Raw genomic sequence first — 27,997 nt, forward strand, 5'->3', positions numbered from 1 at the left:
TGAGCCATGGTTTGGGAGAAGATCCCATTAGTCCACCGGGAATATAGACAATACAGAGAGAGACCCAGTGAGGTAAGAGAGAGAGGGGATGAAGGACAGTCTCAGATATTGTGCAGGTCAGTCCATACTGGGAGATATAAGTGGAGCTCAGGCTAATTGATTGCCTCTCCACAAAGGAACCCCTATCCAGGGCTGAACAGCTTGCCGACGCCTTCAAACAGAGCAGGGGGACTGCACTTTGAAGTTACCCAGGGGAGGAGGGCCATCTTGGGCTCCTGCGCACATCCTACACAGGCGGCTTCCCTTGATGTGTCTGGCACAGCCAACATAAATGTCTCTACGCCTAACACACAGCAACCAGCTTGCGTCCCTGCTTCTGGCAGCTCTCGCCACACGCAGACACACTGCATCTCCAGTACCACCAATTCCCCTGGCCATTGGTCCCACACCCTCAGGCAGCTCCCACTCAACATCTGGCTATTGCAATCCACTCTCCTATCTCCCAATGAAGACTGATTTGGTGGGGATGTCAGGCCCAAAAGAAGAGGCCAGCAAGGAGGAGATGTGTGGCATGGAGTCATTGAACAGCCAAGGCAGCCTGGACTCCAACAGGGAGGATGACAGAGCTTCTCTTATCCTGACCCTCACTCTCTACAACGTCAGGAAGATTGAGCTCTCTAAGGCAGCCAAAGTCTTCGAGGTACAGACCGCAATATCCCCTTCCTTTGCTGAGCTCTCTCTTCTCTTCCTACTGCCTTCATGCCTCCCAGTTTGCATCTCTCCCCCTCTCACCCTCCTCCTGCTCCCTGCCTGCTCTACACCTTATGCTGACTTCCCCCTTTCTCATTGTCCTGTTTTCGCTCCAGCTGCTCAGAGAGGGTGCCTGGTCTCATGGTGAAGAGGGAGAGTTCTCTGGAGGGGGGGAGCATCTGGGCACAGTCTTTTAGAAGAATCACCATTTCATGCAAGGGCTGTTTAGAGGAGATACCAATCAGTCATTTCTTTCTAGCAGTTGTGGTGGCTGGCATTTCAAGCACTCAGACTGCGGGTACATAAGAAGCCAGTGAATTATCTCTGCATATTTGGCAGGAGATACAAAGACTATAAGAGCTGTGAACCACACAGGCATTGTGTAGTCTGGGCACTTGAAGTACCCCTACCAGGTGCTCACTCTTATCTGGGAAAATGAATAACTCTAAAGAAAAGTATTGTACTTGTTACTTATTTTTCACAATTATTTAATGATTATGGTGCTATTATACATCAATAGATCTGCTTTCATTCTGGCAGGGTTTTAAGTTACCCAGCCACTCATTTGCTATTTCTGCACAGATTAAATTCTACAGTCAACAGTATCTCATCTTTCATCTCCTTCTTTCTCTAACCAATGCTACAGTGTTTAATCTTTAGTTCTGCTGTATTTTAGCTCTTTGTAAACCAGACATTATTGGACTTTATTGCTTAACACGCACTTCCAGTTAATACCTCTTTTAGTCACCTTTTAAAGACATTGTGGAAATGTATTTAGACTTACCAGGATTTTCAGTCTTTGGAAAAGCTTCCTCATATGAACACTTGGCTCTTGCAGATGTTCGAAACTCAAATCTCTCACTTTGAAACCCGTCGAGCCAAAAAGCCCAAGAACTCTGTGGATGATTCTGACGTATTTGTTGAATGTGAAGTTCACAGTGCTGATGTTGGTGTCTTTATCACGTCCTTAAAGAGACTAGCAAAGGATGTGAAAGCCAGCAGAGAAGACAAAGGTAAGAAATGTATGGATCTCTTGGTGCAGTTCTTTTGGAGTAACTTTTTTAGTTTTAGCTTCAGCTTCATAACAGTAATTCAATTTGTCTGGAAAGCCAGTAGAGTGTGCACTCATTATTTGTCTTTGCACGGCTGCTTTCCATTGCCATTGGTGCAGAAAGAGAGGCACTTCATCACAGCCAGTGGAATCGAGCTGAGAAGTGTTCCAGCAAAGAGGGACATGAGAAAGATAGAGCTGTAGACCAAAAAGCTGAGGAGAAACTATAAACTCCTCAATGACAGGAAGATTGTGTGCAGAGAACTGATTGTTTTAAGACAGAGGCAGACAGGTGTTTTTCCTATTTGCTGGCAGGAATGAGTGAATGCGGCTGTTAGAGACCTTTAATACAATCCTGAGAAGGCTGAGGGTCCAGCTCACTGATTGAGTTCTCTGAATACAGAATTGCCATGGATTTTTCTTCCCTTGACAAGGCCAGACAGATAGTCCCAGAGTACTTTAAACTGTTTGGGCACCTTTGGGTGTTTGGAATTCACTGTCAGGCTGACTATGAGAGGCAGTCGTTGCCAAGCTGTTCTCAGGAACTGTGGGCATATCAAAAGGGCACCACTGTTATCAGGGAAACTGGAGAGCCAAAGAGGGTTTTGGAGCTGGAGAAGCATTTCTTCAGGATTTCCTTGGGATTTGAGAGGTTTCAGATGTGCCAGAACTTGGAACTACAATAAAAACAAGGGCCTGTTAAAAGAGGGTGTGTTTATGTTTTTTTCTGTAGGGAATTAGCAAGATGTTTATGGGAACACACTGGGGCAGCTGTGATCCAGTACGGGTTTTGAGGGGATATGGCAGTACATGGCAGGGAAGGTACCCTGCATGCAGAACCACTGGTACAACCAGAGACAAAGGCTCAGAAAAAGGTTCTGAGTGCACATAAGGCATCTGTCAGACTGGTATTTCTTCCTGCTTATCACAGAATTTATCATAATGCACAAAAAACCCTATAATTTCCCCAACGCCTGTGGGTACTTTTTAGATTTGTACTTCTCTAAATTTGATGTCCTTGGGTGTAATATAACACAGCAAAAATTAAATTTACCATTCAGTAGAGACATGTTTGATGTCTTGTCCAGTATGAGATTAAGGTGACCCCAAATGGACCTTTTTGAATTGCAACACAGAAGATCTGATTACAGCATCAGTCTGATTTCAGAAAGCAACATCAACTTTGTGCTTTTCCAGCATTTTTTTAAAATTAATTTCTCATAAATGCTGGCATTTATATTAAAATGATCACATTTTATTTAATTCTGGTCACTGGAAAAGCTTCCTACTTCATGAGAAGGAAGCTGTTTGGAAATATAGCTAAAGAATAATGTTGCTCGGGGGAAAAAAAAAAAAAAAAGGAGCCAGAAGGAAAAAAAACCTTGAAGATTCTTCTTCACCTCTTTGGTTTCTAGAAATTTTAGAAATTTCATTATTTACTTTTAAAATATTGTTTCACTTTTAAAGGTATGAAAATATAAGACTGCTTTTTAGACAAGCTCAAAATACATTCCTAAATCCAGAATGTAGAAATAAATTAGTTGTCCTGAGTCAAACAGAAAACACATTTGATCTAAAAAAATATTTTTGCCTTTGAAAATTGTTTCTATTAATTCAAACTAAGACATTATCACAGCAAGTTAATTTCAGATAATTTTTCATCCAGTCTGCCAATTTAGCCAGGAAACAAGTCAACTACTGAGATGTATGACAATTATGGTAACATGTAGATATGAATATTCTTAGATATTGATGAAAAGAAAGTTTGTAATCCTCAGCACAGCTTTTATTTTCTCTGTCTTCTAAAATGTATTTGATTCTCTCTCATTTAACTCCTTCTGCTTTCTCTCCAGTGCCCTGGTTCCCCAGAAAAATCCAAGATCTGGACAAGTGTCACCATCTGATCACTAAATATCATCCCAATTTGGACCACGGTCACCCTGTAAGTTTAACATTACAGTTATTTTATTTTTAAAAGAGAAACTCTGTAGCGAGATTGTTGTAAGGGAAACTTCAGGAGTAAACAAATAGTCATGAAAGAAGAGAACCCCCCCCCCCCCAAAACCCAACAACAACAAAAAAACCCAACAAAAAAACACAGGGGCAGATAAAAGCTCATATTCAGTGGAATTAGGGACTGTATGAGTCTCCGCAGGAATGGGCCACAAAAAGAGTTTTACTGTAACAGCTTTATGTGTGCACTCTTAGCCATGCCCTAAGCACAAACTCTAGAAGAGGGAAAGAAAAATGCAACACAGAATCCAGCTGTAGTGATGATAGTAAGGGAGAGTACTGGGAATAAACAAACAAACAATCAAACCCTCGTTTCTCATCAAAGCTTCCCAGCTTCAGTAGCTTTAGATGAGATGTGACTTAGGCACAGACACAAAAGGGACTCCGAAGGGCTGTTTGTCCCTTGACAAGGCAGGTCACAGAAGCATTTTATTCTGCCAAGCATCACATAGAAGAGATGCATGGAAAGGAAAAAAAGAAGACATACTTCACACTGAGAAATGCAGTGAAGGTGTAGATGTGTGTCAGCAGAATCTACAAGAACGTTTTTGTCATTCCGTTCTCTACATGTTTGAATTCTATCTAGTCCCTTTCATTAACCTACACCATGTTTTGTTGTGAGCTACGTACAGTCCTGTGTAATATAAAATAAAATAGACCTTTCCAAGTCTATAAGCCTATCTTCTATTTTTGAGAATCACTTATTCAACTATAATCCTCTAGGAGAACTTCATATCGTCTTTAACCAGGACATCTTTCATTCTTCCTTATTTCTTTCTGATACAAACAGTCCAAGTGTTTGTAATTTTCCTGAGCTGACTCTTAGGCTGTTCCTCATTAGTTGAATGAACACACATAGGAGATACTTTGAACTGGACTAAGTTCCCGTCATCCTTTGCCAAATAGAAGGTGTGAGCAGTGAAGAGTTTGAGAGAAAGCAGCAGTGGTGCTGAGTTACTGAAGTACTGGGGATAAAGCTAAATTGCAGAATGTAGTGCAATTTAGAAATACCTAACAAGTTGAAAACAAGTTACCTCAGGCGCTGAACATCACTTGTCTGTGGCAGGAGAGAGCACAGCGTGGGCTGATCCAGGCTTCTGAGCAGGGCTCATAAACAGAGAGGCTGGAGGAAAGCACAAAAGAAGCTGATGCACAGGTAGCTCAGCAAAGATTTTGCATATACATTTCCTACCAAATAGAGAGTTCGGGCTGTTTATCTCCACACCTTCCATTTGTTCTTTGCTGGCAAAAACAATCAAACTGATGTCACTGTGACACCAGTTTCTGGGCTACCCTGCCACTGGCTGCAGGTCCCCCAGGGAGGCTCCTGCTGCATACAGGGTGGGTACAGAGCCCACACGGACAAAGCTGAGGTGTCACAGCATCTGTGTGAGTCTGGCCCAACAGCTTTTAATGTGTTTTGCATGGATTTGTTACAGCCACTGACAAGCAAGGCTGGCACCTGAATGAACACATTATTCACAACACATGACAAAATAAACATGTTCTCAGGATCCAGCTCTATCCTCAGATTCATGCACACAACGCTCATTAACCGCAGGGTTACTGGCATTATTGTTACACTAAAAATTATGAGAATATACCTAAGGGACAGATTTGGCTTGTAGTATGCAAAATTGTTCCAGTAAATTCTGAATATTTTAGAATAATAAATATTTGTGCAATGATGCTGATCAATGCTGTTTTGTGAGTTATATTAGCACACAGTTCCAGGTTTAAGTTTTAATTCCTATTATGAATGATGTAAAATTAAAAGGAATGTGATTCCATGTCTGTATGCATATTCAATAGCTGGCAAAGCCTGCTCAAAGTTTTAATTCTAGTAAACACAGAAGGAGCGGAAAGAAAATGCTGGTATTCAGTAGGTAAACTTCCCATTTAAACAGACCACTGAGTCAGTCTTTATCACAACATAATCATAAATGGGCAGTGAGAAGTGGGTGGGGAGCATGTACTTCCCACAGATCCAGTGGTGGTTCTGATGATTTCTACTTATGCCCACAGATCTTTCATAATGTAAAACGTTTTTTCCTAATTATTTTCTAACCCAGGGATACTCTGACCTGGAGTATAACAAACGGAGGGCATTCTTTGCCGACCTGGCCTTTAATTACAGAGCGTAAGTACAAGGCTGCTGAAGGGAAACTTCAGTGGTCCACACATTCTTTCAGACTTCATGTGCAAGAAATGTCAGAGATGTAATATTCTGTCAGTGTATCAGTGGGGCCACTTTTGAGACAAAAAAATTCAGCCACAAAAGCTTTCACTCAATACGAAATAGACTTTTGTGATGACACAGCAAATATATTTTAAAACATAAATCTTAAGATTGCATTCACATATCCCAACCCAGTGCTGGATTTTATTTTAGCAGAAGTGATGGCAATATGACCCTTTATTTAAATTTTCAAGCTCTTTTTAGGACCTGGTCCTGAGCTGAGGCTAATCTTTTTCAAGGAAATTTGAGGAACAGCATTTACAAAGATATTTTTGACTGTGGAAAGCGATTTACTATTTTTGTTATTTGCTATTTTAAATGTCTCTGTCTGTGCACGCTAACTACCTAAAAACATAAAAAGCTCTCAGTTCTTGTGTAAGTGATGGAAAATGTTTCCACCTTTACACCTGAAGGTGTAAACCTTCACCAGAACTACACTGCTTTCTGGTAGGATAAATCAAAGGTATAGGTACAAAGGGTCATGGATTATTAGCCTCATGGTGTCCAAGAACTGGTGAAGTCTCCAAAGTCTTGTGAGACTTGTGAATACAATTTTCTTTCTTCCATCAAATATCAGAGTCAGCACAACTCAGAATAGCCCAAAAGTGGAACTGGACTGACTCAGAGCTACAGAAGAAGCAACAGTGAGGAAGAAGAGAAAAGGCCTCCCATCAGAGAATCAGTGCTAACCACGCAGTGAATGCTTGGGCAGCTCTCTGCTCATGCGTTTATGAAAGCTTCTCTGTGATGGTACTGTCCTGATCACATCCTGCAGGGAGGGCCCCTCCAGGCACACACTGTTTTGCTTGCTAGATTGCATTCAGCAGAGGTAATAGCAAGCCTGGAGGTCTCTTATTCCATCTGTGAACCAGAACACAGCTCCCTTTCTTACATATCCCTCCCAATGTTTCCTCCCAACATTGTAACAGGAGAGAGAATACCCACATTAGAGCCGACCAAGACAAATAGATGGTTCATTATTTACTATTTTGCTGTTTCTATTTTCATTATGGCAAAAAAACCAACTTGGAAATGGAACTTGAAATCTTGAGACAGGTCATATTTCTTCTCTTCATTACAGAGGAGACCCTTTACCTCACATTGAGTACACAGCACAGGAAACAGCAACTTGGTGAGTTTTCTACTTATGCTCCTACTCCTGGGCCATTCCGTAGCAGTCCCAGGAAAGACTGGTGATGTGAGACAGCTTTACCCTTTTTAAAATGTTGTTCATCCACCTCACATTTTACTCTTTGGTTAAATGTCATCTTTTGGTCATTTGTTTTGCAGAAAGCCATTCTCAGGTCTGGTCTTTACTCTTCATTTTCTAGAGCAAAAGGCATTTTCCTATCTCCCTGCCTGCCCATCCCATCAGGATATCAGAAGCTAGAAAACACCTGGAGCCTATAGAATAACTTCTAACGGACCTCTAATTCACTAGAACTGTGGTGCTCACAGAAATATCACCTTTTCAAACCTGTTACCAGAGGAAAATGAGCACTCACAGGGCAGAAATTCACTCAGATGGAATTGCTAAATCAATATTCACAGGACAGCTTGGTCTCCTTCAAGTATTCATTGCTTTTAATGTCAATATGTATCATTTTCTCAAACTGAAGGTAGAAGAAATTTGGAAATACCCTTCCAGCACAAATTATTTACATAGCAAAATGTTCTTAGATATCATATGAAATGATGGTAAGTTACCTTTACAAGGGTGCAGCATTTCTTCACTGGGACTTTGTTTCTCCTGAAGGTTTGCCATTCCCAAAAAAACCCACAAACAAACAAACAAACAACGCCCCCCCTCCAAAAAAAACCCCACAACAAACAAACAAAAAAACCCCCAACAAAACAAAAACCAAAACACAAACAATGAATGAAACAAAATTAATTAAATTCAAAGTATGCTTTTAAGCATTATGTGAAGTATGTGCCAGATTTGAATGAGAGCAGAGTTCTTATTCCAAATAACTCTGTTTCCACTTTCTCCCACTAACTTTAAACTGTATCAGTAAGCAGCAGCAGTTCCACATTTGGGGGATACTACAACGTGCTAATACGTCCGAACGTCTCAAGTAAGGGTAGAGTCCTGGGATTGTGCAAGGTGCCACACGCATAAGAGAGAGTCTCTTTTCAGAAAGGTTTACAATTGGAAAGAAGGCCTAAAGGTGGGGGAAAGGAAGAAAGAAGACCACATTTTCTAACTGTGCAACTGAAAACCCTAGAACTTAAGAATTTTGCCCTAAATCACATGCAAAATTTATTCCAATGCCAGAATTTAAATCCATAGAACTAGATGTCTCATGCCAGAACCTCAATCACCCTGCCATCTCATCTCTTTCAACTTTTTTTTAATTTTAAATAAAATCTACTGTGCCACAGAAGCCCATGGCAACATAAAAATCTTGCATCCAGCTCATCCAGGAGGACACATTTTTATTAAGTTCAAATAGGTTTTTATAGCGTCTTTCAATAGTCAAAGATTGATGGTCAGTGTCATGCTCATGATTACTACCACCAGCCAACAATCTTGGCATGGGATGGCGTGTGGGAATGTCATATTTAAGAAAATTTAATTTTGTGTTCTTTCCTGTTTTTCTCTTTTGTTGCCAACCTTCGTCATTCCAGCTCTTCTCCACCTAGAATTAGATCCATTGTGGCAACAGAATAGGCTTTTAAAGGAGTATGCGCCCATTTCCCCAAACAGCCAACCCCAGCAACCCAGGTTGTCTTGTTATGTAAAGCTGTTTCCAAAATTAGCCTTCCCAGTTGTTATCACAGCCCCCCGAGGCTGTGCCCTGAGGTCAGCTGCATTGCAGCACAACTTAATTAAGCACTGTGCAATTGCAGGCAAAGTTTGTAGCACAGACTGAATTCCCTTGGTGTCACTCTGAGTTGCTGGATGCCTTCAGTTTGTAGCAACACGGTCATAAAAATGAAAACCAAGCCAGTGAAGAAAAACGACTTTCAGAAAAGAGAGGGCGCAGATGATCTGAGCTTTTGTTTTCAAAACAACTTCTTAGAAGGCCCTGAAATTAAGTAGTCAGAGATGCCATATGGGTAAAACTGTGTAAGAAAATGGAGAAGTCAGGAGAAAATTATGGGGATGCACCTGTCACATCTTCATAATGAAGCTGAATAGTGCCACTTTTTTTTTTTTTTTTTTTCATGAACAATAAGGATATTTACATAAAATGAGGTTGTTGCCTTTAAAGTCTTTCAAGCACCTGGCTCGATCATTTGTTAGGACGCTCCTTTCTAGAGTGTTTCATAAAATATGCTTCCATCAGTTCTTTCATACCTGCTACTCTCTTGACTTTGGAGACGATTGTCTTAGAGGAACACTTAGCTTTGGATAATTCATCACTGGTCTCTGGGTCTGCCTGCACTTCTGTGGTAGCCAATGTTTGGACACACAGCATAATGACACTTTGATAAAGGAGACCATATGTGCAAAAGTGTAAACAAGCCTGCTCTCTCTAGACTCCAGTCTGGGCATGAACCTTGTACTGGTTCAAATCCCACGCAACCTCACTGAAGTCAGTAGTACTCCATGAGGAAATAAGCCAGGGCAACACTTGAACTCTAGTCCTCCTCATTTTTTCCTAATTCCTCCATGGAAATGGCCCAGTCTCCTGTGGCTTTTGCAATAGTGACAGCAGCCACTGTTTCCTCTGTTCTTTTAACATTTTTTTCTTCCTAAGGTTTTCCTCCCCCACGTCATTCTGGTTCATTACTCCCACACTGTTTAAGACATTCATACAAATAAAGAGCCATTACCAAGGACTGGCTATCACCTCCATAGCAACAATAGCATCCCAAAAAGGAGAGTAATAATAATAATAGTCAAAAAATTTACAAAACCAACAAAAGGTCATATCCTGTACCCAGCATTTCCAAGAATGATCTCAATTTTCATAAAACAATGTTTATAAAGTTGTTGACAGACTAGGGCCATGTCTGAACAAAAATAACCATTTCTATAAGGTTCTTTCCCATCCTATTACTACTTGCTTATTTTGCAACAACTAAATATATTCCAAACCACAATTCTAAGTCCAAGTACCATCAGGTTTGTGAGAAGCTTAAAGCCTGTGCCCAAATCAGGTTACATGTTATTTCAGCTGGTCTCTTTTTGTATACTGGGGTAAATGCTTCAAGAACCTGGCATATCTTTCAAATACATAGCCCATGTCAGGCATTTTTAACTGTAAAAATACAAACCTCTTCACCTGTCCAGATATTACTCTTCAGTATCAGAAAGTGTGTTTTCCAGAGGTTTTTAAGAGGCAAACCTAGGCTGGGCTTCAGGGTGGAAAAGGAGAGACCAGCATTTCAAGTTGTACCCAAAAATAGAAAGGAGAGGAATACCTGATTCATTCCATTCCTGAACTGAACAACAGAGTATCCCACATTCAGCTCTCTCCATGGGACTTCCCTGATGCCTTCAACACCCTGAGCAAGAAGGTGCCTAATCAAGGAATACTTCTGTATCAGAATTAGAGTTCTGTAGCATTAAAATACACCTTCTGAGTGAAAAGTCAAACAAAAAGCCCTTATGGTTCACTACATCCAACCAGCACCAGTTTTCAAGTACCAGGTGTCCCAAGCTCGGACTTTTAGGCCATGACATATCCTGGGGGTTTACATCTCTGTTGATCTGTAGATAAGTACTGCTTTATTGAGGTGTCTTGTGCTATCAAGTTTTTGATTTTCAGGAGAGAAGTCTACAGGAAGCTGAGGAGCCTTTACCCTACCCACGCCTGTACACAGTACCTGGATGCTTTCCAGGAGCTCGAGAAGCACTGCGGCTACCGAGAGGATAACATCCCTCAGCTTCAGGACGTCTCCAGATTTTTAAAAGGTCGGTCATTATAAACCATGGTTTATTCTAGGGTTCCCTGCATATAGTTGTGCACTATAAACCATTTCCTAGGAAACAGGCCAGTCAGCAGAACTGGTGAGCTGTAGCATTCCCATATGCATGAGGAGCAGTAGCACAAGGCATTCATACCAGGCACACTGAGGGACCAAGCTGGAAGCTTGTGTCTGTTCTGTGAGTGGCAGCTGCTGGTGTGGCACTAACCAGCTAACTTCAGTACTAGCACCTCTACAGTCACGGCAGACCCTGCTCAGCACAACTTCCACACAGCCTTTTTATGGGTTTGGCTCTGTTTTCTACTCCTATAGCCATGCTGATAGTAAAACCCAAACACAAGTACAGGTACATACCTCTCAAGTACACTTCTTTTCTGATCCACCAGGCAGGATGGGAATGTGTGCTAGAGAAAATGATTTCCAGGAGATCCTGCTAGTCAATCAGCAGCTGCCTTGAAACCATTCTGCTTCTCTTTGTCTCTGTAGCACCACTTGTCAGACTAAACTTTTTGATGCCTACCATGTGGCTGACAGGAGAGCACAAAGGCTGTGATGCTAGTCCATAAAGGCATGAAGAGGTCACCTTAGAAAAAGGACACACAAGTTTGCTGACTAACAAAGAACAGAAGAGTAAGCGAGCCTGAATTATTTTTATGCCGCCACAGGCTGCATGGATTCCCAAGGCCACGTGCTTTGTGTAAACCACCTGATTATCAAGGATTTCTAAAGAAAGGTAATCTTTAAAGGCTCCTCATCAGTGAGAAGAAGTGCCAGAGAGAGGAAAGCTTATCACCATGCTGAAATAAACAATAAAATATATGGATTACCTTTAAATAAATTGTATTTAAATATAATACTCAGGAAATCAAGTGACCTGCTCTGTATAAGAGTAGGGGATACCAGTTATCTTGAATAAGCTTTCTGTTTCTGAAGAGTTTTCTAACACTTTGGCATTTCTTGCGAAGATTAAGCTCTCTGATGACAAGGTTTTTATTGCATGTTTACTGTAAGGGAAGAGAGGGTTGCCATGAACACCATTGCACCCAGCTGTAGGAGTTTTTCTGTGTAGGCATTGTGTATTTTCTCATGTATTCTCACTTCTATTCAAGTACCCATCTTACGTCCCTCTTATAATAACTGGGCTGATAAATATTTTGTCTCTTGAAGTAGTTGATCTCATTTAATTTACACAGTAGCTGACAACAGGGAGCTCCAGGAATTATGATTCTGATTTGATTATCACAGATATTAGTATCCTTTAAGTGTATCAGGTGATTTCAGAGTAGGAGAATTTAGGATAATATAAGACTATTCTGCCATAATCCTATTTGTATTGCTCATGGTAGTTGACAGGATTTGATTGCCTGGAGTCTGCTCACTTCCTTTACAGGCTCTGGTTCTAAATATTCTGTGTCATAAACAAAACAAAACAAACTAAACAGCAACTCTGAAAAACTGGCCAACAATGTTTGGAAAGATGTTCTCAGTGAGTTTCAACTCCTTTACTATAAACAAGGTGTCTATTACAAGCTAATTGTATAAACTAAGTGGAAATGAGCATCAAGCATTCCTGAGGCATTTTATTCCATTCTGAATTGGACAGCTAAAGAAAATTTTGAATAGTTCTTGGGACTACTGGTCCTACCCTCATTAAACTGTAGATTAAAATTGGATTACTTTAGCCTACAGGTTATGCATGAATGAAACAAAAATTTTTAGAAGAGCTGTGTTAAGAAGTAGACACAATTAAGAGTGAGGAAACTATTTTAGTCCTATTTTATGAGGCTTTGAATGGATATCTTGGTTTGCTTTCCTCTAACGAGCTCATTTCACTATGCAGAATACTTCCGAGAATAGCATGAAGATTGACATCATTGCAAGGCCCAAACTCAGTCTGAGTCAGAAGCATCTGCAAGGTCTAAAATCGGACCAAAAGTTAAAGCATGTTGTCAAGGGCATTGTCCAAACTCCTCTTAAATGCTGTCAGGCTTGGGTCATTGACCAATTCTCCAGAAAGCCAATTCCAGTGTTAGAACCACCACCCTATCAGTAAAGAAATGCTTCTGAATGTCCATTCTGAACCTCCCCTTGTACAGCTTTGAAAATAATAAACCATAGGAGGCAGAGAGAGGGGGGTGTAACCTGGAAAGAAAGTGATCATGCTAAAACCAGCCAACACAGCCAGATAAACTTCCATCTTCTTTTTAACTTAGCAGTACCTGTGAACATAAGAAAACAATTCTTTTTGATTTGGTGTGAGTTCTGTCTGTTATTACCAATTAGTGAGGCTGGTCTGAAGAGAAATGAACTGTACTTCATAAGTATTTCACGATTACTTAAAGAGAGTTAAGTGCTTAGCAGTGTGATCGTTTACACATGGCAAGGGTTTTTCTAAAGGGTTAACTAGATGAACCTAGGCACATCTTTCTTTCTAGGAAAGATGTTTGGATTTAGGCAGTCATTGTGCTCCACAGCTGGAAGAAATTACAGCCAGTGAACTCAAGCAAGCTCACACTACAATGCACAGCCTGCCTGTATACACCAGCTTTTAGGCCAAGAATTAAGCCTCACAGATCACTTTAGGTCAACTGCTCAAGACATTCTCTGCCATGCACTTTGATTTCCCAGATCTTTGGGCAGCATGACCAACCAGCCACACCCCCAATTCTCTACTGATTGCTGGTTGTATTGTGCAGTCATGAACTAGATTTGCAGATGTTACCTTCAGCAGATAACTTTTTCCTAGGGCTTTTCAAGGCAACTGGCCAAGTCTGTTCCATCAGCAGACTGAGTCACTGGGCTCTATTTAAAAGGATATCTCAGGGAACACAAGCTGTAATCTTCACTCTCCCACCTTCTCCTCCAACATGGATGCTAAAGCTATATAAATTTCCCTAGACTCTTTCATAATCTTTCCAAAATTGAGTTACTAAGGTCTTGGTTTTCATAGAATATATTTTTCAGCTAGTGCAATTTTCACTTCACCCAGAATTCAGCCCAAAGGTTACCAGATTATATAATTTTCATATTCCTCTGGATTGGACCAGCAAATAGATAAAGGTAGATACATAATCTCCACAGGGTTTTTTAAAATTTTTAATTTTTGAGACAGTTCTATACTAGTTGCCTTTGAATTGAGTGGAACAACTGAAGATAACTGTGTAAATGCCCACCACCTAGTCCATCACAATGTCAGGAAGAAGCACTCCATACTGTCCTGTCGTTCCTATATTTCTTCATATATTTGGTCACTTCTTTGAAGTTTTTTCCTTTTTTCCTTTGTCTGGGTGGTTTTGTTTTGTTTATTTATTTATTTATTTTTAATGGGAAAAGTACTAATAGTCTGACAGAATAAGACAAGAAATTCTGGAAGAAACATGAAAAAACAAACCAAAACAAATCTTGTAAATGGCTTGGTTTCTGGGTGGGATTTTTTTGTTGTTTGTTTACATAAAAAAGAAAAAAAAAAAAAAAAGGTTATAGGCTTAATGACACAATAGAATACGGATAAAGAATTGAGAATAAAACAATTTCTGATTTTTTTAAAATGCAGTTTATGCTTTAAAGAAGATGAGATGTCATTTATGGGAGCTGAGAATGCAACACAGATTTTGAATATAGGACTTCAAAAAGATTTTCATTGGCTCACTTTGAAAGCAGTGATTTTCAATTTTCTTAGCTTTGCAGACCACCAACATGTTTCCCATGGAAATGTAGAGTGTGAGTTCTATATTCTGGTGAGACCACCAGACTGGTTATTATTTTTTTTGGTTGTCTCTCACAGGCCTTTCATGGTAATGCAGGGTGCTCTGGGGTAACCCTGGATGTCCTTGGATGTACAACCTGAAATCACAGTGCAAAAATGTTGCATTCTTTTGTCCTGTTCTGTGGACACATGCAAAGCAAAGCACCTATGATCACATCATGGGAGGCTGTGCAGTGAGTTCTAGACAAACATAATGGTAAAAAAGAAAAAGAAGAAAAAGAAAAAGAAAAAGAAAAAGAAAAAGAAAAAGAAAAAGAAAAAAAGAAAAAAACCCAGAACAAACAAAAACCAGATGCAGGTTCTGTTCCCTGCTTGGTCATAAAGACCATGCGTGTCCTCCAACACACCACTGTCATGTGGAACACAGATAATTGTGTGTATATGTGCAAAAATGTGCACTGAGGTGGACACTACTTCCATACCTCGTGACATTGCAATGTGACTACACCCAGGATGGATGGATAGGTGATTCCATGTTGCAGGAACTGGTCCTATAGCAGCACAGGGGCACAACAATAATGATAGGCCAAGGTGTGCCTGCTATGCTTAGTGGAGGGAACTATTCCAACAGAGCAGGAAGTATCCCTGAAACCACTAGCTAAAGTAAACACTCTGTGTAGTTAACCCTAGAAACAGCTGAATTTGGTGCCTCTTCCCTTTGCAGAGAGAACAGGTTTCCAGCTGAGACCAGCTGCAGGACTGCTGTCTGCTCGTGACTTCCTTGCCAGCCTGGCATTTCGTGTCTTTCAGTGCACACAGTATATAAGGCATTTCTCTTCTCCTATGCATTCCCCAGAACCGTAAGTTTGATACCCTGAGTTAATTCCATCCTTCTGAATGTGTTTGGGATCATTCTCTTGGGGCTGGCTCTGGAGTTCCATCAAGTAGTCCGCAGAATGAAACAATTTGAGAAACTGGTAGCTGGAGAGTTAGAAGGGGAAGTCATGCATGAGAGGGTGTGGTTCTCTGCCTCCCTTGCAAAGTTGTCTGGGGAAGGAAAAGACTGAAGAATATCTGGTTTAATCTTTAATCTTCAGTTACCATCTGCTGGGGTTTGGTTTCCTGCTGTGAAACTCTCCCAGTAAGTGCTGGCCAGACAACAGCAATTACATTTCATGAGAAATTACAAGTTCACACAGACACTTTGTTGTATGCTGGGACAAAACAGAGACCTTTCAAAGATGTTGTGACATAGAAGGTTAGTGTCCATGCCATCCCAAGGAGACAATAGACAAGGTGGCAGGGGGCAGCTGGCTGCCTGTGGCAGGAGGGAATGCTCTGATCCTTGCAAAGCCAGGCCAGGTACGGACGCAGCCACTGTGGAGCAGCTCTCACAGCAGCTCCCTTTGTGGTTTTCTGGCTAAAGTTCTTCACAGGAAGTTCATGAAGGGTAGGAAAGGAAGCCTTTAATAAACAAGAAGGTCACTTATTTTCCAGAGACTGCTGCCATGAGTTGTTGGGTCATGTTCCCATGTTGGCTGACAAGGAGTTTGCCCAGTTTTCACAGGTAAGAACATTTTCTGTTGGCTCTTTAACCAACTGCTCTGGATAGCAGGTCTGAGGTGCCTTAAATACACACAGCTCACCTTGGAATGCAGTTCTAAGACTGGATTGTGCCTGAGTCATGACCTCCAGGCATGGTGGGCTAGCTGCGACCTGGGAGACAGACCCTTTCTCCAAGGGAGTGGTAGCACTGCTCCCTATGGACACAGTGTGAAAGGAAGGGCAGGCAGGGCCTGTGGGACTTCTCTGTGGGAGATCTGTGTCTGTCTGGAGAAGGATGTCTCTGTGGGGCTGGGGTCTGGGCTCTGCTGACCGAGCTGCTCCTCTGGTTTCCTGTCCTACACCCCATGAACCTACGCAGCACCAGCTGCTGAGCCTCCAAGCTGGTTCTGTCTCTGGACGTACATTCTTGTCTCACAAGAGAGTTTAATTGTGTCCATCACCGTGTCATTCATCAGAGTTGTTTTTCCTTTTACGGCTCACCAGATTCTCACCGCATTGCTCATACTGGTGAGGAGGCTCCAAAAAGCAAACAAAGCTTCTTTGTACAATAAGGGGCTGTTTAGTACGAGCAGTCAGTGTCAGACCCAACTGAACTCAATGACCTCTCATAATTAAAGACTTCAGAACTATGATTATTCCTCAAAACCATAGCAGAGGGAAGAAGATTTCTCATAGTCCGGGCTTATCGATCAGCAGCTGGCATGGAAACTGGTGATAAGATCAGAGGGGTAACATTAGGTAGGTCCCAACATGATGTAGGTCCCTAAAGAAATATCTTTAAAAGAAAATCACCTCATATGATGTGGTTTCCAGTTGTGTCAACTGGAATACATGACAGCTACCATTTTGATCATAAATATTGGTTATCAACAGAATCAGAAGAGTAGTATTTTAAGTATCCTAGTCATCTATAAACTATTCTGGAAGAAACCTCTTTAGTTCGGTTCAATATTGGAACTTAAAACACATTAGAAATAAGAGATTACAGCAATTTCAAAGCTTTCAATGTTCTTCTTTTCCTACCAATAATATAGACTACACAAAATGAGATCACATTCAAGGAATTTTCACATTTCACTTTTTTGTCCCCTCAAAGTATTTTCACAGTTGAAATTCACCCCATGAAAATTCTTTTTTTCTCCATTGAATACGAGATGATGAATGGTGAAAATGCCCTAATTTTGTTTGTTTGTTGTATGATATGGCTCCTGGGATAGCAAAAAAAAAAAAAAAAAAAAAAAAAAAAAAAAAAAAAAAAAAAAAAAGAGACATCTACAGATTCTTATTGTGAGAATAACATTTAATAGGAAGCAAAGATGAAAATAAACAGAATCATCCCTGCACAGACATGACCCGCTCATAAGGACTGTCAGAAAGAGTGAGGGGCAGAAAGGTAATGGTTAAGGTAAAACCCACCTTTGCTTTCCTTCTTTCTCATGCCTCCCTGTTAATTTTTCCTGATGTAGATGGTCTAGCATTAAGACAAGAGATGGTTAATTTTACAGAGAACACTGAGGATTAAACACTCATCTAATGTGGCTCCCAGTGGTATGTAGCTGGGGGCCAGGGAGAGGTAGGCATCCTGGAAGCCATGGAAGGTCATTTTGGGTGACAAAACCAATGAATAGTTCATGCTATTCATGCTAGAAATGATGCAGCCCTCCCCCTTCCCCTCTTTCTCTCCCTTGGGCTGAATAATCGCACTAGTGTAACACTGTCTGCTTGCTTACTTGCTTTAGGATATTGGACTGGCTTCTCTTGGATCATCTGAAGAGGAGATTGAGAAACTGGCCACAGTAAGTACAGATGGCAGTTTAATATTGGAGGCAAACCCCAAACAATTCACTGCATATCCCTTGCTGCGTAGGGAAGGCTCTCTTTGTGTTTCAGATTAACTACAAAAGCAGGAAGCATCAGCTGGATTGTCTCTTCTTCTCCACAGGTTAGGAAGATGCTGGAGCAGGGACTGGAATCCCTCTGGGGGAGCCCAGAATGGTGTGATTCCACCTGAGGAAATGTTTACACTTCTTGATTTTATAAGAAAATATTTCTTAAGCTGAGTTTTTACAATTTCAGACACAGGATGGTGTCTCAGCTCGCATTACAGATTCACCTAAAGCACTACCCAGTGTGATACCTATATTTTCTCCTACACAAGGTCCAAAACACCAGCAGAATTTGGTTCACCTCATATTCATTAACCTCACCAAATAGATGAGCACTTAGAAGCAGTTTGAGAGCAGATACTGCTGTTCAGTTCTGAGTCACTAGGCTGTCTACAACTGTCAAAAGGATTTGTGCAGCCTCTTACTATCATCTTAACTTGTTCTGAAAATTTTCTGGAGGCCAGGTAATTTTTTTTCTGATAATGGCAGCCATTTACCAATCTTGATGATTTTTCAGAGAAGGAGAGGAGCCTTATCCTCCCTGAGCTGTGTAAGACTCATTTAGTACAGGTAGTGTATGAGAGGAGAATGTCTCTCCTGAACTTCCTTACCCAGTCCACAGTCCCACTCAGGAAGGCAGTTGTGGCTCGCCTAAAATCCAACTGCACATATCCATCCTTGGGTTAGGACTAAGTAAGACTAGCATTATTTTTGAAGGTCGCTACATGTGCTGAATCCTTTGTAACTTCATCCAGGTCCTGGACTGGTGGTGTGAGGAGACCATGACATTGACAGTCAACATTTCCTCTTTCACTATCTGGATCTAGAGAGGCTAGAGTGAGATTTAGACCCATGCCTTTACTAGGGTTAAAAAATTCAAGTCCCAGAAAGCCATTTTGCATCATTCCCCAGGTCTTGGTGAGGTGGGGTTGAGGCCTGTGGTTTATAAAGCAGTCCTCTGCAAGCAGCTCCTGATCCTGAACTGAGTAGCCTAGACAAGAGGTAGGGTTAAGATCAGAAGAATAATGGGTCTCCCCATTATTAACTTATTGAACTTTCTTAGTGTCATCTAGGGTTTGGGGAGGTAGAATAAGGGCACCTTTTTGAAAGGGCTGCCTGCAGTTCAGGGTCTGTGAGAATACAATTTTGCAAGCACCATTCAAGTATTCTGAACAGTATAAACCTAGTCTGGATTAACATCCCAATATTCAAATGTTTAAAATTTATATACCTAATCTAGGCTTACTGTTTGAGTTCCTTTTCTAGAAAGTGAAGATAAAGAAGAACCTAAAATGTATTCACTATCCTGACATGAAAGTCTAACATGAATTCTGTGAAGCCAAATACAGGATATCTTAAGAAACACTAAAAAGAATTCCTCCTCCCATATCTCATTCTGCAGTCAAAAAAGCCTCCTGCAAAATGAGGAGACACTAAAAAGACTTTTCACTGGGAAATAATTAGAATCAAGAATATTAACGGAATATAAACATGTAATTATTTGCTGAACTGTAGAGAAAGCAACTCAGGATCCTGCAAAAAGGAAGATGTTATTTCTTCTGTGATAAATCTGAAAGCTAAAACCAAGTCATCAAAATGAAAATATGTGGGAGAAAGAAAGAAAGAGAATGTAGGAAAGAGGCAGAATAGACAGAATAATACAGAGCTGCACATTGTTTTACAATTTGTCTGCAGTTCTTTAAGCAGGGTCCTAAAAATGCCATACTTGTGAAGCCAAGGTCTATCCCTGTGTATGAGACAGCAAAGTGCTCTGTGTCTCTAAAGGAACCTTGAAGAGTTGTGACACAAAGCCATATTCTTGAAATGCCTTATTTACTATGTTTTCCCCTTGCACAATGCCTATCCAGCTTTCAGGGCACTAGGCTGTTTCCAGAACTGGTTCTCCATTGTTCATTTCCTTAGATTTTTTAATATGAGTGGGACTAAAAGTTTGGCAGAGCCAGAAGTTGCTTTCATCCTGCTGTTGTCCAGCAGGTAAAGGAAGTATGGCCCTAAGTATTCTTTTATCACAAGAAAAGCCTAGAGAAATGTACCTTTATTTTCTGCTGGAGCATGACTAAGGCATAATTGGCACCATATGGAAAAAGTTGTTCTTCAATTCTTCTGAATGAGATCACATGGAAAAAGGAGGGAAACTCTCTTTTCAAGTACCTGTCCAAAGGTCTTGAACCCTCTGTCAGGATCTACCTGTCTTTCTGGGGACTGTGGGTGGAAATCTACCAGCTTCCACTGACTACGGTGATGCTCTGGACTAAGAGGTTGCAAGGTAATTTGTGACATCTTCCAAAAAAAGAAAAGGATATGACTTTATTTACCCATGTACTATCATGCAAAATTTAAATTTTTTTTTCCCTAAGTGAGGCAACAACTTTTGAAAAAATATATATTCTATTTAGTGTGTGTTATATGCTGAGGGGAAAAAATAATTGTCTTAAAATACACAACAATAAAATTTGAAGATACAAAGATATTAAGGACTGAGGATAAAAGAAAATTAAAAGAGAGATGAGAAGCTTAAAAATTCCTGCCTTTTCAGACTGTTTTTCACAAGTTGTTCTTATTCCCAGCTTTACTGGTTCACTGTGGAGTTTGGCCTCTGCAAGCAAAATGGATTGATCAAAGCTTATGGGGCAGGACTGCTTTCATCTTATGGGGAGCTGAAGGTATGTGTCAAATGCATAGTATTGAAAGATTTCTATAATCCACTTTCCTGAACTCGGGTGAAAATGAACTATGTTTTTGTACAAAAAAATTAATATGATTTAAAATTCAGATTTTTCTTTTACAAAGAAATAATTGTCCCTTCACAGAAGCTACTGAGTAGGGGAAAAGCTACTGTGAGACGAAATGCAATGAAAGCGTCCGTCCCATAAAATACTAAATTTGCTTCTTCTGCCAGTAGTAATGCAGCTGACTTTGACACAAAATTCACGTTCCTTTCTGAATTACTCACTAGAGGGCAATATTATGCCTTTTATGAGCTTGGCTATTTTGTCCATGCCTTTGACATTCACACACATATGAACCAGAAAGGCATCGATTTACTGGACCAAATGAAGTGCAAAGAAACTGGAAATAGCATAGACACTGTCAAAAAGAAATTGCTTTAGGTTTTTTTTTTTTTTTTTTTTTTTTTTTTTTTTTTTTAAATTCCTAGATACATTTCAGAACTAATGTAAGGTCTAGTTTTATGAGATCAAAATCTGCAAGGACAGGTTTCATACTGCCTTGCTTAACTGTAGAAAGGATTTCTACACTTTTACAGAAAGTGGGTTTCCCCTTCTTTGGCCAAACAGCTGATAGGAAAGAGATTAATTTCTCCTTAATTTTGAAGAGCATTGATGCAGGGGATCACAATTGCAAAAGCCCTAAACTGGTATCAGCAGGGCTCAAATGCTTCAAGCTGTGCAGATATTGGATATTTTTTTTAATTGGTAAGAGCCAAAGGAAAATAAATACCACTCTTTTCAAGCATTTTTATACACCAGAACCCTTTTTGTCTTTTTTTTTTTTCATGGGAGATATATTTTAGCACATAAACTCAGCAGCCTAACAGCCAGATATATGATACATTCACGCTGAACTGTGGCTGAACTAGCATAGCTTGGACTCCCAGAACTGGAGATAGTTGGGTTGTTATGACAACAAACATTTTCAAAACTCTCCCAATTGTGTACAGGTCAGCCCACTTCCCGGTCAACTGACAGGAGAGAAAACAACATTTTGATGCATCTCATGTCATTTCAAGTAGAAGTCCCCACAAAAGGACAGTTGAAATTAACACAGAGAAGGGGGAACCTTCCCCGACGTCAACCTTCGCTTTTACCCCTTGATGAATTTAGCACGGTTTTTCCTCACAACACTTGCAATTTGGAGATTTTTGTGAGGTGACTCTGTGGAGAGCTTTCTCTCTTGATGAGCTGAAAGATCTGTATGTTCATTAGCCCTCTACAGGAATAAACGTGACTTCCTTTCTACATGGCAGCCTGATCTTGGCCTGATTGCTCATCAGCTTCACACTATGTACTGCTGAAGCTACTGTTTATCTGGGAATCCTTCAGTACTTATATTCACTGACAACAAACATGAAACATAATTTTGCTTTCATTTACCTGGCAAAGTCAGAAATGTCCAATCAAAGCACAGTTTAAGGCAACATTTATTCTACTCTGCCAGGCTTAATACTTTGTGGTTTTAAATCAAGTTCATTTACATGTTAAACAGGATACTAAAGGGCAGAGGTAATCATATTGCTGATACTTATGTAGCTTTCATAGCAATATGCATGGCAAAATCTATCTGATCTGGTTACCTCCTTTTTCTGTTAAAGTTTGACTCAAATGAAGGTAAAAATCTCATCAGAAATGCTCGTTTTTGGTGTCCAGAGTTGAACACACCAGACTTGTATTCTCTCTCCTCTATTTCCACCCTTTTCTTCCTCAGACACCAACAAGCTCTTCTGCTTTTGGTTAAAACCATAGGCGGGGACTGCTTGTGCACAAAACTGTGCAATATAGAATGAAAAAGTACAACTGCATCTCAAACTCCCTGCCTCTCAGGCTGAGAGTGGAAGTCTTGACAGTTCCTGAGCTGATAAATTGCAGTTTCTTGTCATTACTTTTGCCTCTGGTAATTGCAGGGTAAAACTACTGGATAAACTTTTAATAAAGCTGGGTCTGCCTCTGTGTTCAACCATCACATTACTGAAAATACATTCAGGACTGATAGCATTTATATTCAACAAGTAATGAATAGGATTAGCCCCCTTTCAGCATGTTCATCTTGTATATAACACCTAAATCAGAAGCTGGGCAAGCAGTTAATCAGCAGTTCTGCTATGCACCCTGCAGAATCCCTTTGTGACCTCTGCAAGTTCCTCACTGCACATCTTCTGGGACAATGGCTTAGTGGTTCTGTGTTCTTCACCTTGAGCTCCTGAAACTGGTCGAACTCAAGTTAATGATATCCATGGACCTAAGTGCTGAAGTTTCCTTCTCTAGCTGACTGATTAAATCTCACTGATTTTTAATTTAGAACAAAACTGAAATACAGAAATATTTCCATTTATTCATTCTAGTCTGCCTGAGCATCTGATTCTAACTTCAGTATAGGCACTGGCAGTGTGGGTAAAGTGATGAGGTCCAATGCCTAAGCACCTGTTAGCAAATTGCAAAGCTGTACCAACTGCTTCTTTTTCAGCTGAAGAGAGAAAATATGTGTAGTTCAGTGCCTGTTTCATAGAAGGGATTTTTTTTAGAAATATAGCAGTGTCTAGACAGATCTGTTAGAGACGATGACTGGAAGATAGTGAGGCTCATGATAGACTTCAGTTTATTACTCTAGATAAGTTTCATTGCTGCTTGGCAGAAAGCCATTATTCAGCCTAATAATTATCTGCCAGTCTTCTTAGTGGGCCCAGACAGACTTCTGCATGGAGGTCCCAGACTTTATTCCCAATCATTTAGCTGATCAACATATTTGGTATAGGCAGTGAAGTTTTGGCACTTTGTTGGCAGTGAATATAACAAATACTGTAGTAATCTCACTGCAGGTTGTGTGTTGAAGGAGACACACTGCAGCAGCCTGAGCAAGGGAGAGGCTTCCTTGTACCTAAAGGCTTCTAGGCCAGGAGTAGCAGAATGATTCAGTCACTAAGGAGGGGATAAGGGTATGAGTTACTAAGTTTTGATGGTTGTCTACAAGAAGATAACAACTAACCAGCGGGAGAGGGCAAGCAGCAGTCATCCAGCTTGTGTTATATGAGAACTTAGCATCAGCAAGAAGCCTGGGAACATCCCTGAACTGCAGCCTGTGGGTGTGTGACTGTAACCAAGGGAACCACATCCTGACTATGAAATCTTCAAAACATTTCCCTTTGCTCCACTCTTACCAGTTTGAACTTAGCTTCAGGTAGATATTTTCTGTGGATGAGTTGATCTTGCCCAAACTCAGGTCATAATCTGGGGTAAAGGCAGAGGATGAGAGGTAGAGCTAGACACACTCTGCATGAATCTTGCACTTGAATCCCTGTTATCTAACAAAGCATTTAGTGACAGCAGCTAGGTATCAAAAGGATAACCATCCCCGAGTCTAAAGTGAGCAGTTGTAATGGGGCTGACTGCTGGCAAAACTTGCCTCCTCTGAACTGTAAGAATTCCTCCCCAAAAGCTCTCAGTATTGCACTGTTTATTTCACTTTATTCTGTCAGCTGTTCTACATTATCCCAAATGCTTCTTCTGTTAACACTCAGCTGGACTCTGTCCTGCATACTGTAAAATCTTATGGCTCATACCACACTTCTGGCAACACTCAGTGCTACATATGCTTTTCTTGCAGCACACACGGTACTTAACTTGTAGAGGCCTTTAAGGCCATCCGGTTTTGAGCTGAACTTCCACTGAAATCAATGGGATTTCAGTTCTGCTTCAACACTGACAGCATAGTGGGACCCCTGTCAGGTTTTGAGTTACTGAAATCTTTTCCCATTAGTTCCCCAGAGCTTCTAAGATTGTAAGAGCAGCCTCATGTTTGTGTACACCAACCATCTTAGGTTGTATGAGTGCTATCCAAGGTTTACTCTTCAATTACACACTGCAAATGAAGAGCAAGAAAAACACCATCTTTTATATAGACTGGATTTTTAAAAATTTTATTATTTCTTTCTTTATTATTTTTGTTTTGTTTTTTTCTTTTTTTTTTTTTGGCGGGGGGGGGGCGGGGGGAGGGTGTTTGGTTTTTTTTGGAGCCTCGTCTTTATTTCTGCATCAGTTCATTGAAATGTCAAAATATGTGCTTAGGAGTATTGTCTTAATTTTTCCAGCCAGCAGATTGAACTGAAAGTCTTGAGTCTCATCACCTACTCTTACCAGTTATTTACAAGTAGTACCCTGAGACCTGACATTTGGATTACAAAATGGTGAAGGGAGCCTTCTGAAGACTGGGGAAGAAGAGAGAAAGGGAAAGAGGCAGGTCTCAGAGAAGGGTGGGTACTAAAACACTGTCCCTAGGTGAATGGGGCCCACTGTCCAGTCTGAACGTGGGGAAGAAAGGTCTCAGCATTGATGGGACGAGTTCCTTTTTGCTTTTCATTTATACCCTGTATATTTCACCAATCTGGCCAGCTGGAGGCCCAACCAGCTTTTAGGCACATCTGTGATAAACTTCAAATGTCACTGGAGCTGAGCTAGGTTTAGAGTACCTCACTTGGGTTTCAGGGGCAGACAAAGTGTTTGGATACTCACTTTAAGCCTAAGTAGAGCTGCCTTCCCAGGACTCTGTGCAGGTGCCAAACTGGTTTAAAAGGCATTTCCAGTATATGTAAACAAACGATATAGATGTACCTACAGAATGCAGTGTGGACAGAAGTGGCTTCTATAAGCCTTCTGCTTGCCTGGGGAGACAACGTAAAAGAACTGGAGAAGAACATATTGAAGAAGCTCTGTGGACTCAAAAATACAAATGTGCACATGCAGTATAGTGTTTATTTATACCTTGGATTTCAGGGAAGATTTTAGGCTGATATACTGGCTTGGGAGCCCTGCATAGAATACCAGAAGCATTCTGTCTTCTGTTCTTCATTGCAGCAGGAAGCAGGAAATTTGTGACGTGGGCTGGGGGATTCTAAAGTAATTCTAGACAGGACTGTGAAACTTCTGTGATATTATTTGAAAAAAAGCAGCATGATATTTTTCTTCTTCTGGATATTTATATTTTAAGGGGTGGTGTAGACTTTCCACTCCGTATCTGAGAACATGGCTTTACTATCCAGTTGTACATCACTGTAATAAAGGAAATATATATTTATTATGGTTTTTTTTAATCTTAAAAAAATATTATTTGGTTTATTAACTGCTGCTTATGAAAATAGCTCTGACCTGAAAGAACAGGACTTCATATTATCCCTAACTATTCCCCAAAGAGAATTTCCCAGCCCAGCAGGGACTAATTCTTTCTCTGTTCATTCACCTGCTCTAACCGGTGTTGTTCCTGCTACAAAGTACGCTTTGTCAAACAAGCCGGAGTACAAGCCTTTTGATCCAGAAGTGACTGCAGTTCACCCCTATCAGGATCAAGCCTTCCAGCCTGTCTATTTCATAGCAGAAAATCTGGAAGATGCCAAGGTCAAGCTTCAGTAAGTAAAGTGTTTGTGGGTATTTTCATTGAGGAGGGACACACTGGGTTGATTCTTAATCTCAAATACATCTATTACTATTGCAACAACCATGCCAGGCTATCTCGCTGCATCTGCATAGTGGCTTTTGTACAATGGAGTTAAGCATGAGCTTGTTTATCTCAGAAAAGCGTCACAGAAATTCAGAATTTACTTTTGCTATGGCCTGTCCTATGCCTAATCTTAGAAATGCTTCATTTTAGCACCTTCTGAAGTAAGTCCTTTAACTGAACTGTGAGAGTGCAATCCCACACTATGTGCTAGTCCATACAAACAGGACATCGTGAAGAACTGATTTACCCAAGGTCACTTGGAAATTTTATAGCAGTCGCTGGAATTAACATGGATCAGCAGGAGGCTTAAAAACAAGATTGCCTTTCTCCTCTGATTATATCTGCACAAGAATCCAGAATCAGCATTCACGGGCAATCTATTTTCTACAAAGTAGCTGTCTGCAGCCTAAATAACATTATTTCAAATTAGCTTGAGGTGTTTCTAAACACATTTCCTTAACTGTGTGATATTGTGCAGTAAAGATTTTTTTTTTTTTTAAATAAGTAAGCAGGGTTTGAAACTGGCCTTCATCTCCAAGAGTTAGAAAAACATGACCAGTTCTGGCTGGAGGCAGAATGTTGGTTGTGGAGCTACTGGGGAGCATGTAGGAGCTGAAATGAATTTATTAGAGGAAGATAACCTGAGCCAGACTTCTTCCTTACTCTCCCTGCCTCTTCCCCAGAAGCACTGTCCGCTGGGGCTATAGCCATGGCTAATTTGGCTCCTCATCTTAAATCTGAATGTTCACATTAAATTTTTTAATATGTGTGAAAACACGTGTGAGATCTCACTGGCAGGAGAGAGAGATCTTGCAAAGCATTTGACTCAGGCAAACCTGCAAAGAACATACGAGGACAAGGAATATACCACTACCAGGCCTGAAGATTTTTCATACATTTTTTCAAGACAGTAGCACAGCCAAGGCTGCTCAAAATAACTGAAGGCACAAGAATCTGTCAGCATTGAAAACATAAGGCAACATCAGTACAGGGGGGTCCTACCAGTGTGTACTTAATGGAAATATTGTCAAAAGTGGCAAGCAATCATTTTTTTTCTTTTAATAGAGACAGAAAAATAGCCCAGGATGCCTAGTATCAACAAGTTTTTAGAATGTTACACAGAAAGAGCTGCTCCAGGTTATTTCTTGGAAGTGAAGGCGGCAGACATGCTGTGCTCCTGCATTCCTCAGCTTGTGGTTGTAATAACTCTGAATTGTGTGAACGCAGAGCTGTGAGAACAGACAGGTCTCAGCCAGCCAGGCTGAGATGAGGAACTGCAGATCTTTGGGGCTGCTAGTGGTTCAGTTGTGGGCAGGATGTGCTGCACCAGACAAAGCTCAAGAGAAGCAGTGAGGAGGTGTCACAGCATCCTCTGCTCCCCAGTCAGGCCATGACTACACCCTGAGAAATGAGGTCCTGCAGGTTTTGCACTTAAGGGAATGCTTTTTGAACTAGAAGCTTTGTCCTGTCTCCCCACAGGAACTACGCAATGAAGATCAAGAAGCCTTTTGCTCTGCATTATGACCCCTTCACCAGCAGCATAGAGGTTTTGAACACACCACAGAAAGTCAAGAGGGCACTCCACCAGATAAAAGAGGAACTGAAAAACTTCTGCTTGGCCCTTGAAAACCTCTCTTAAAACCACAGCAGTACATCTCACC

General features: G+C 40.8%; 1 protein-coding gene across 1 annotated transcript; it reads left to right on the top strand.

The window, feature by feature from the left end:
* The first annotated feature begins 373 nt into the window (after positions 1-373).
* LOC120752315 (tyrosine 3-monooxygenase-like) lies at positions 374-27,997 on the top strand. The gene is made up of 12 exons (XM_040063195.1): positions 374-700; positions 1,589-1,763; positions 3,655-3,743; positions 5,887-5,954; positions 7,135-7,185; positions 10,775-10,920; positions 15,365-15,500; positions 16,138-16,207; positions 17,946-18,002; positions 20,681-20,776; positions 26,111-26,244; positions 27,816-27,997. Exons 1-12 carry the CDS (start codon positions 506-508, stop codon positions 27,973-27,975), a joined length of 1,377 nt encoding a protein of 458 aa, XP_039919129.1. The 5' UTR covers positions 374-505; the 3' UTR covers positions 27,976-27,997.

The sequence above is a fragment of the Hirundo rustica genome, chromosome 4, assembly GCF_015227805.2.
Source record: "Hirundo rustica isolate bHirRus1 chromosome 4, bHirRus1.pri.v3, whole genome shotgun sequence".
Classification (NCBI taxonomy): Eukaryota; Metazoa; Chordata; class Aves; order Passeriformes; family Hirundinidae; genus Hirundo; species Hirundo rustica.

What these genes read in the sequence shown, in the direction of transcription:
- LOC120752315 (XM_040063195.1), top strand. Translation starts at nt 506, where the DNA reads ATGAAGACTGATTTGGTGGGGATGTCAGGCCCAAAAGAAGAGGCCAGC. An exon ending in AGCCAGCAGAGAAGACAAAG is followed by an intron (nt 1,764 to 3,654) that starts GTAAGAAATGTA and finishes CTTTCTCTCCAG; the next exon opens with TGCCCTGGTTCCCCAGAAAA. An exon ending in CATCTTATGGGGAGCTGAAG is followed by an intron (nt 20,777 to 26,110) that starts GTATGTGTCAAA and finishes CCTGCTACAAAG; the next exon opens with TACGCTTTGTCAAACAAGCC.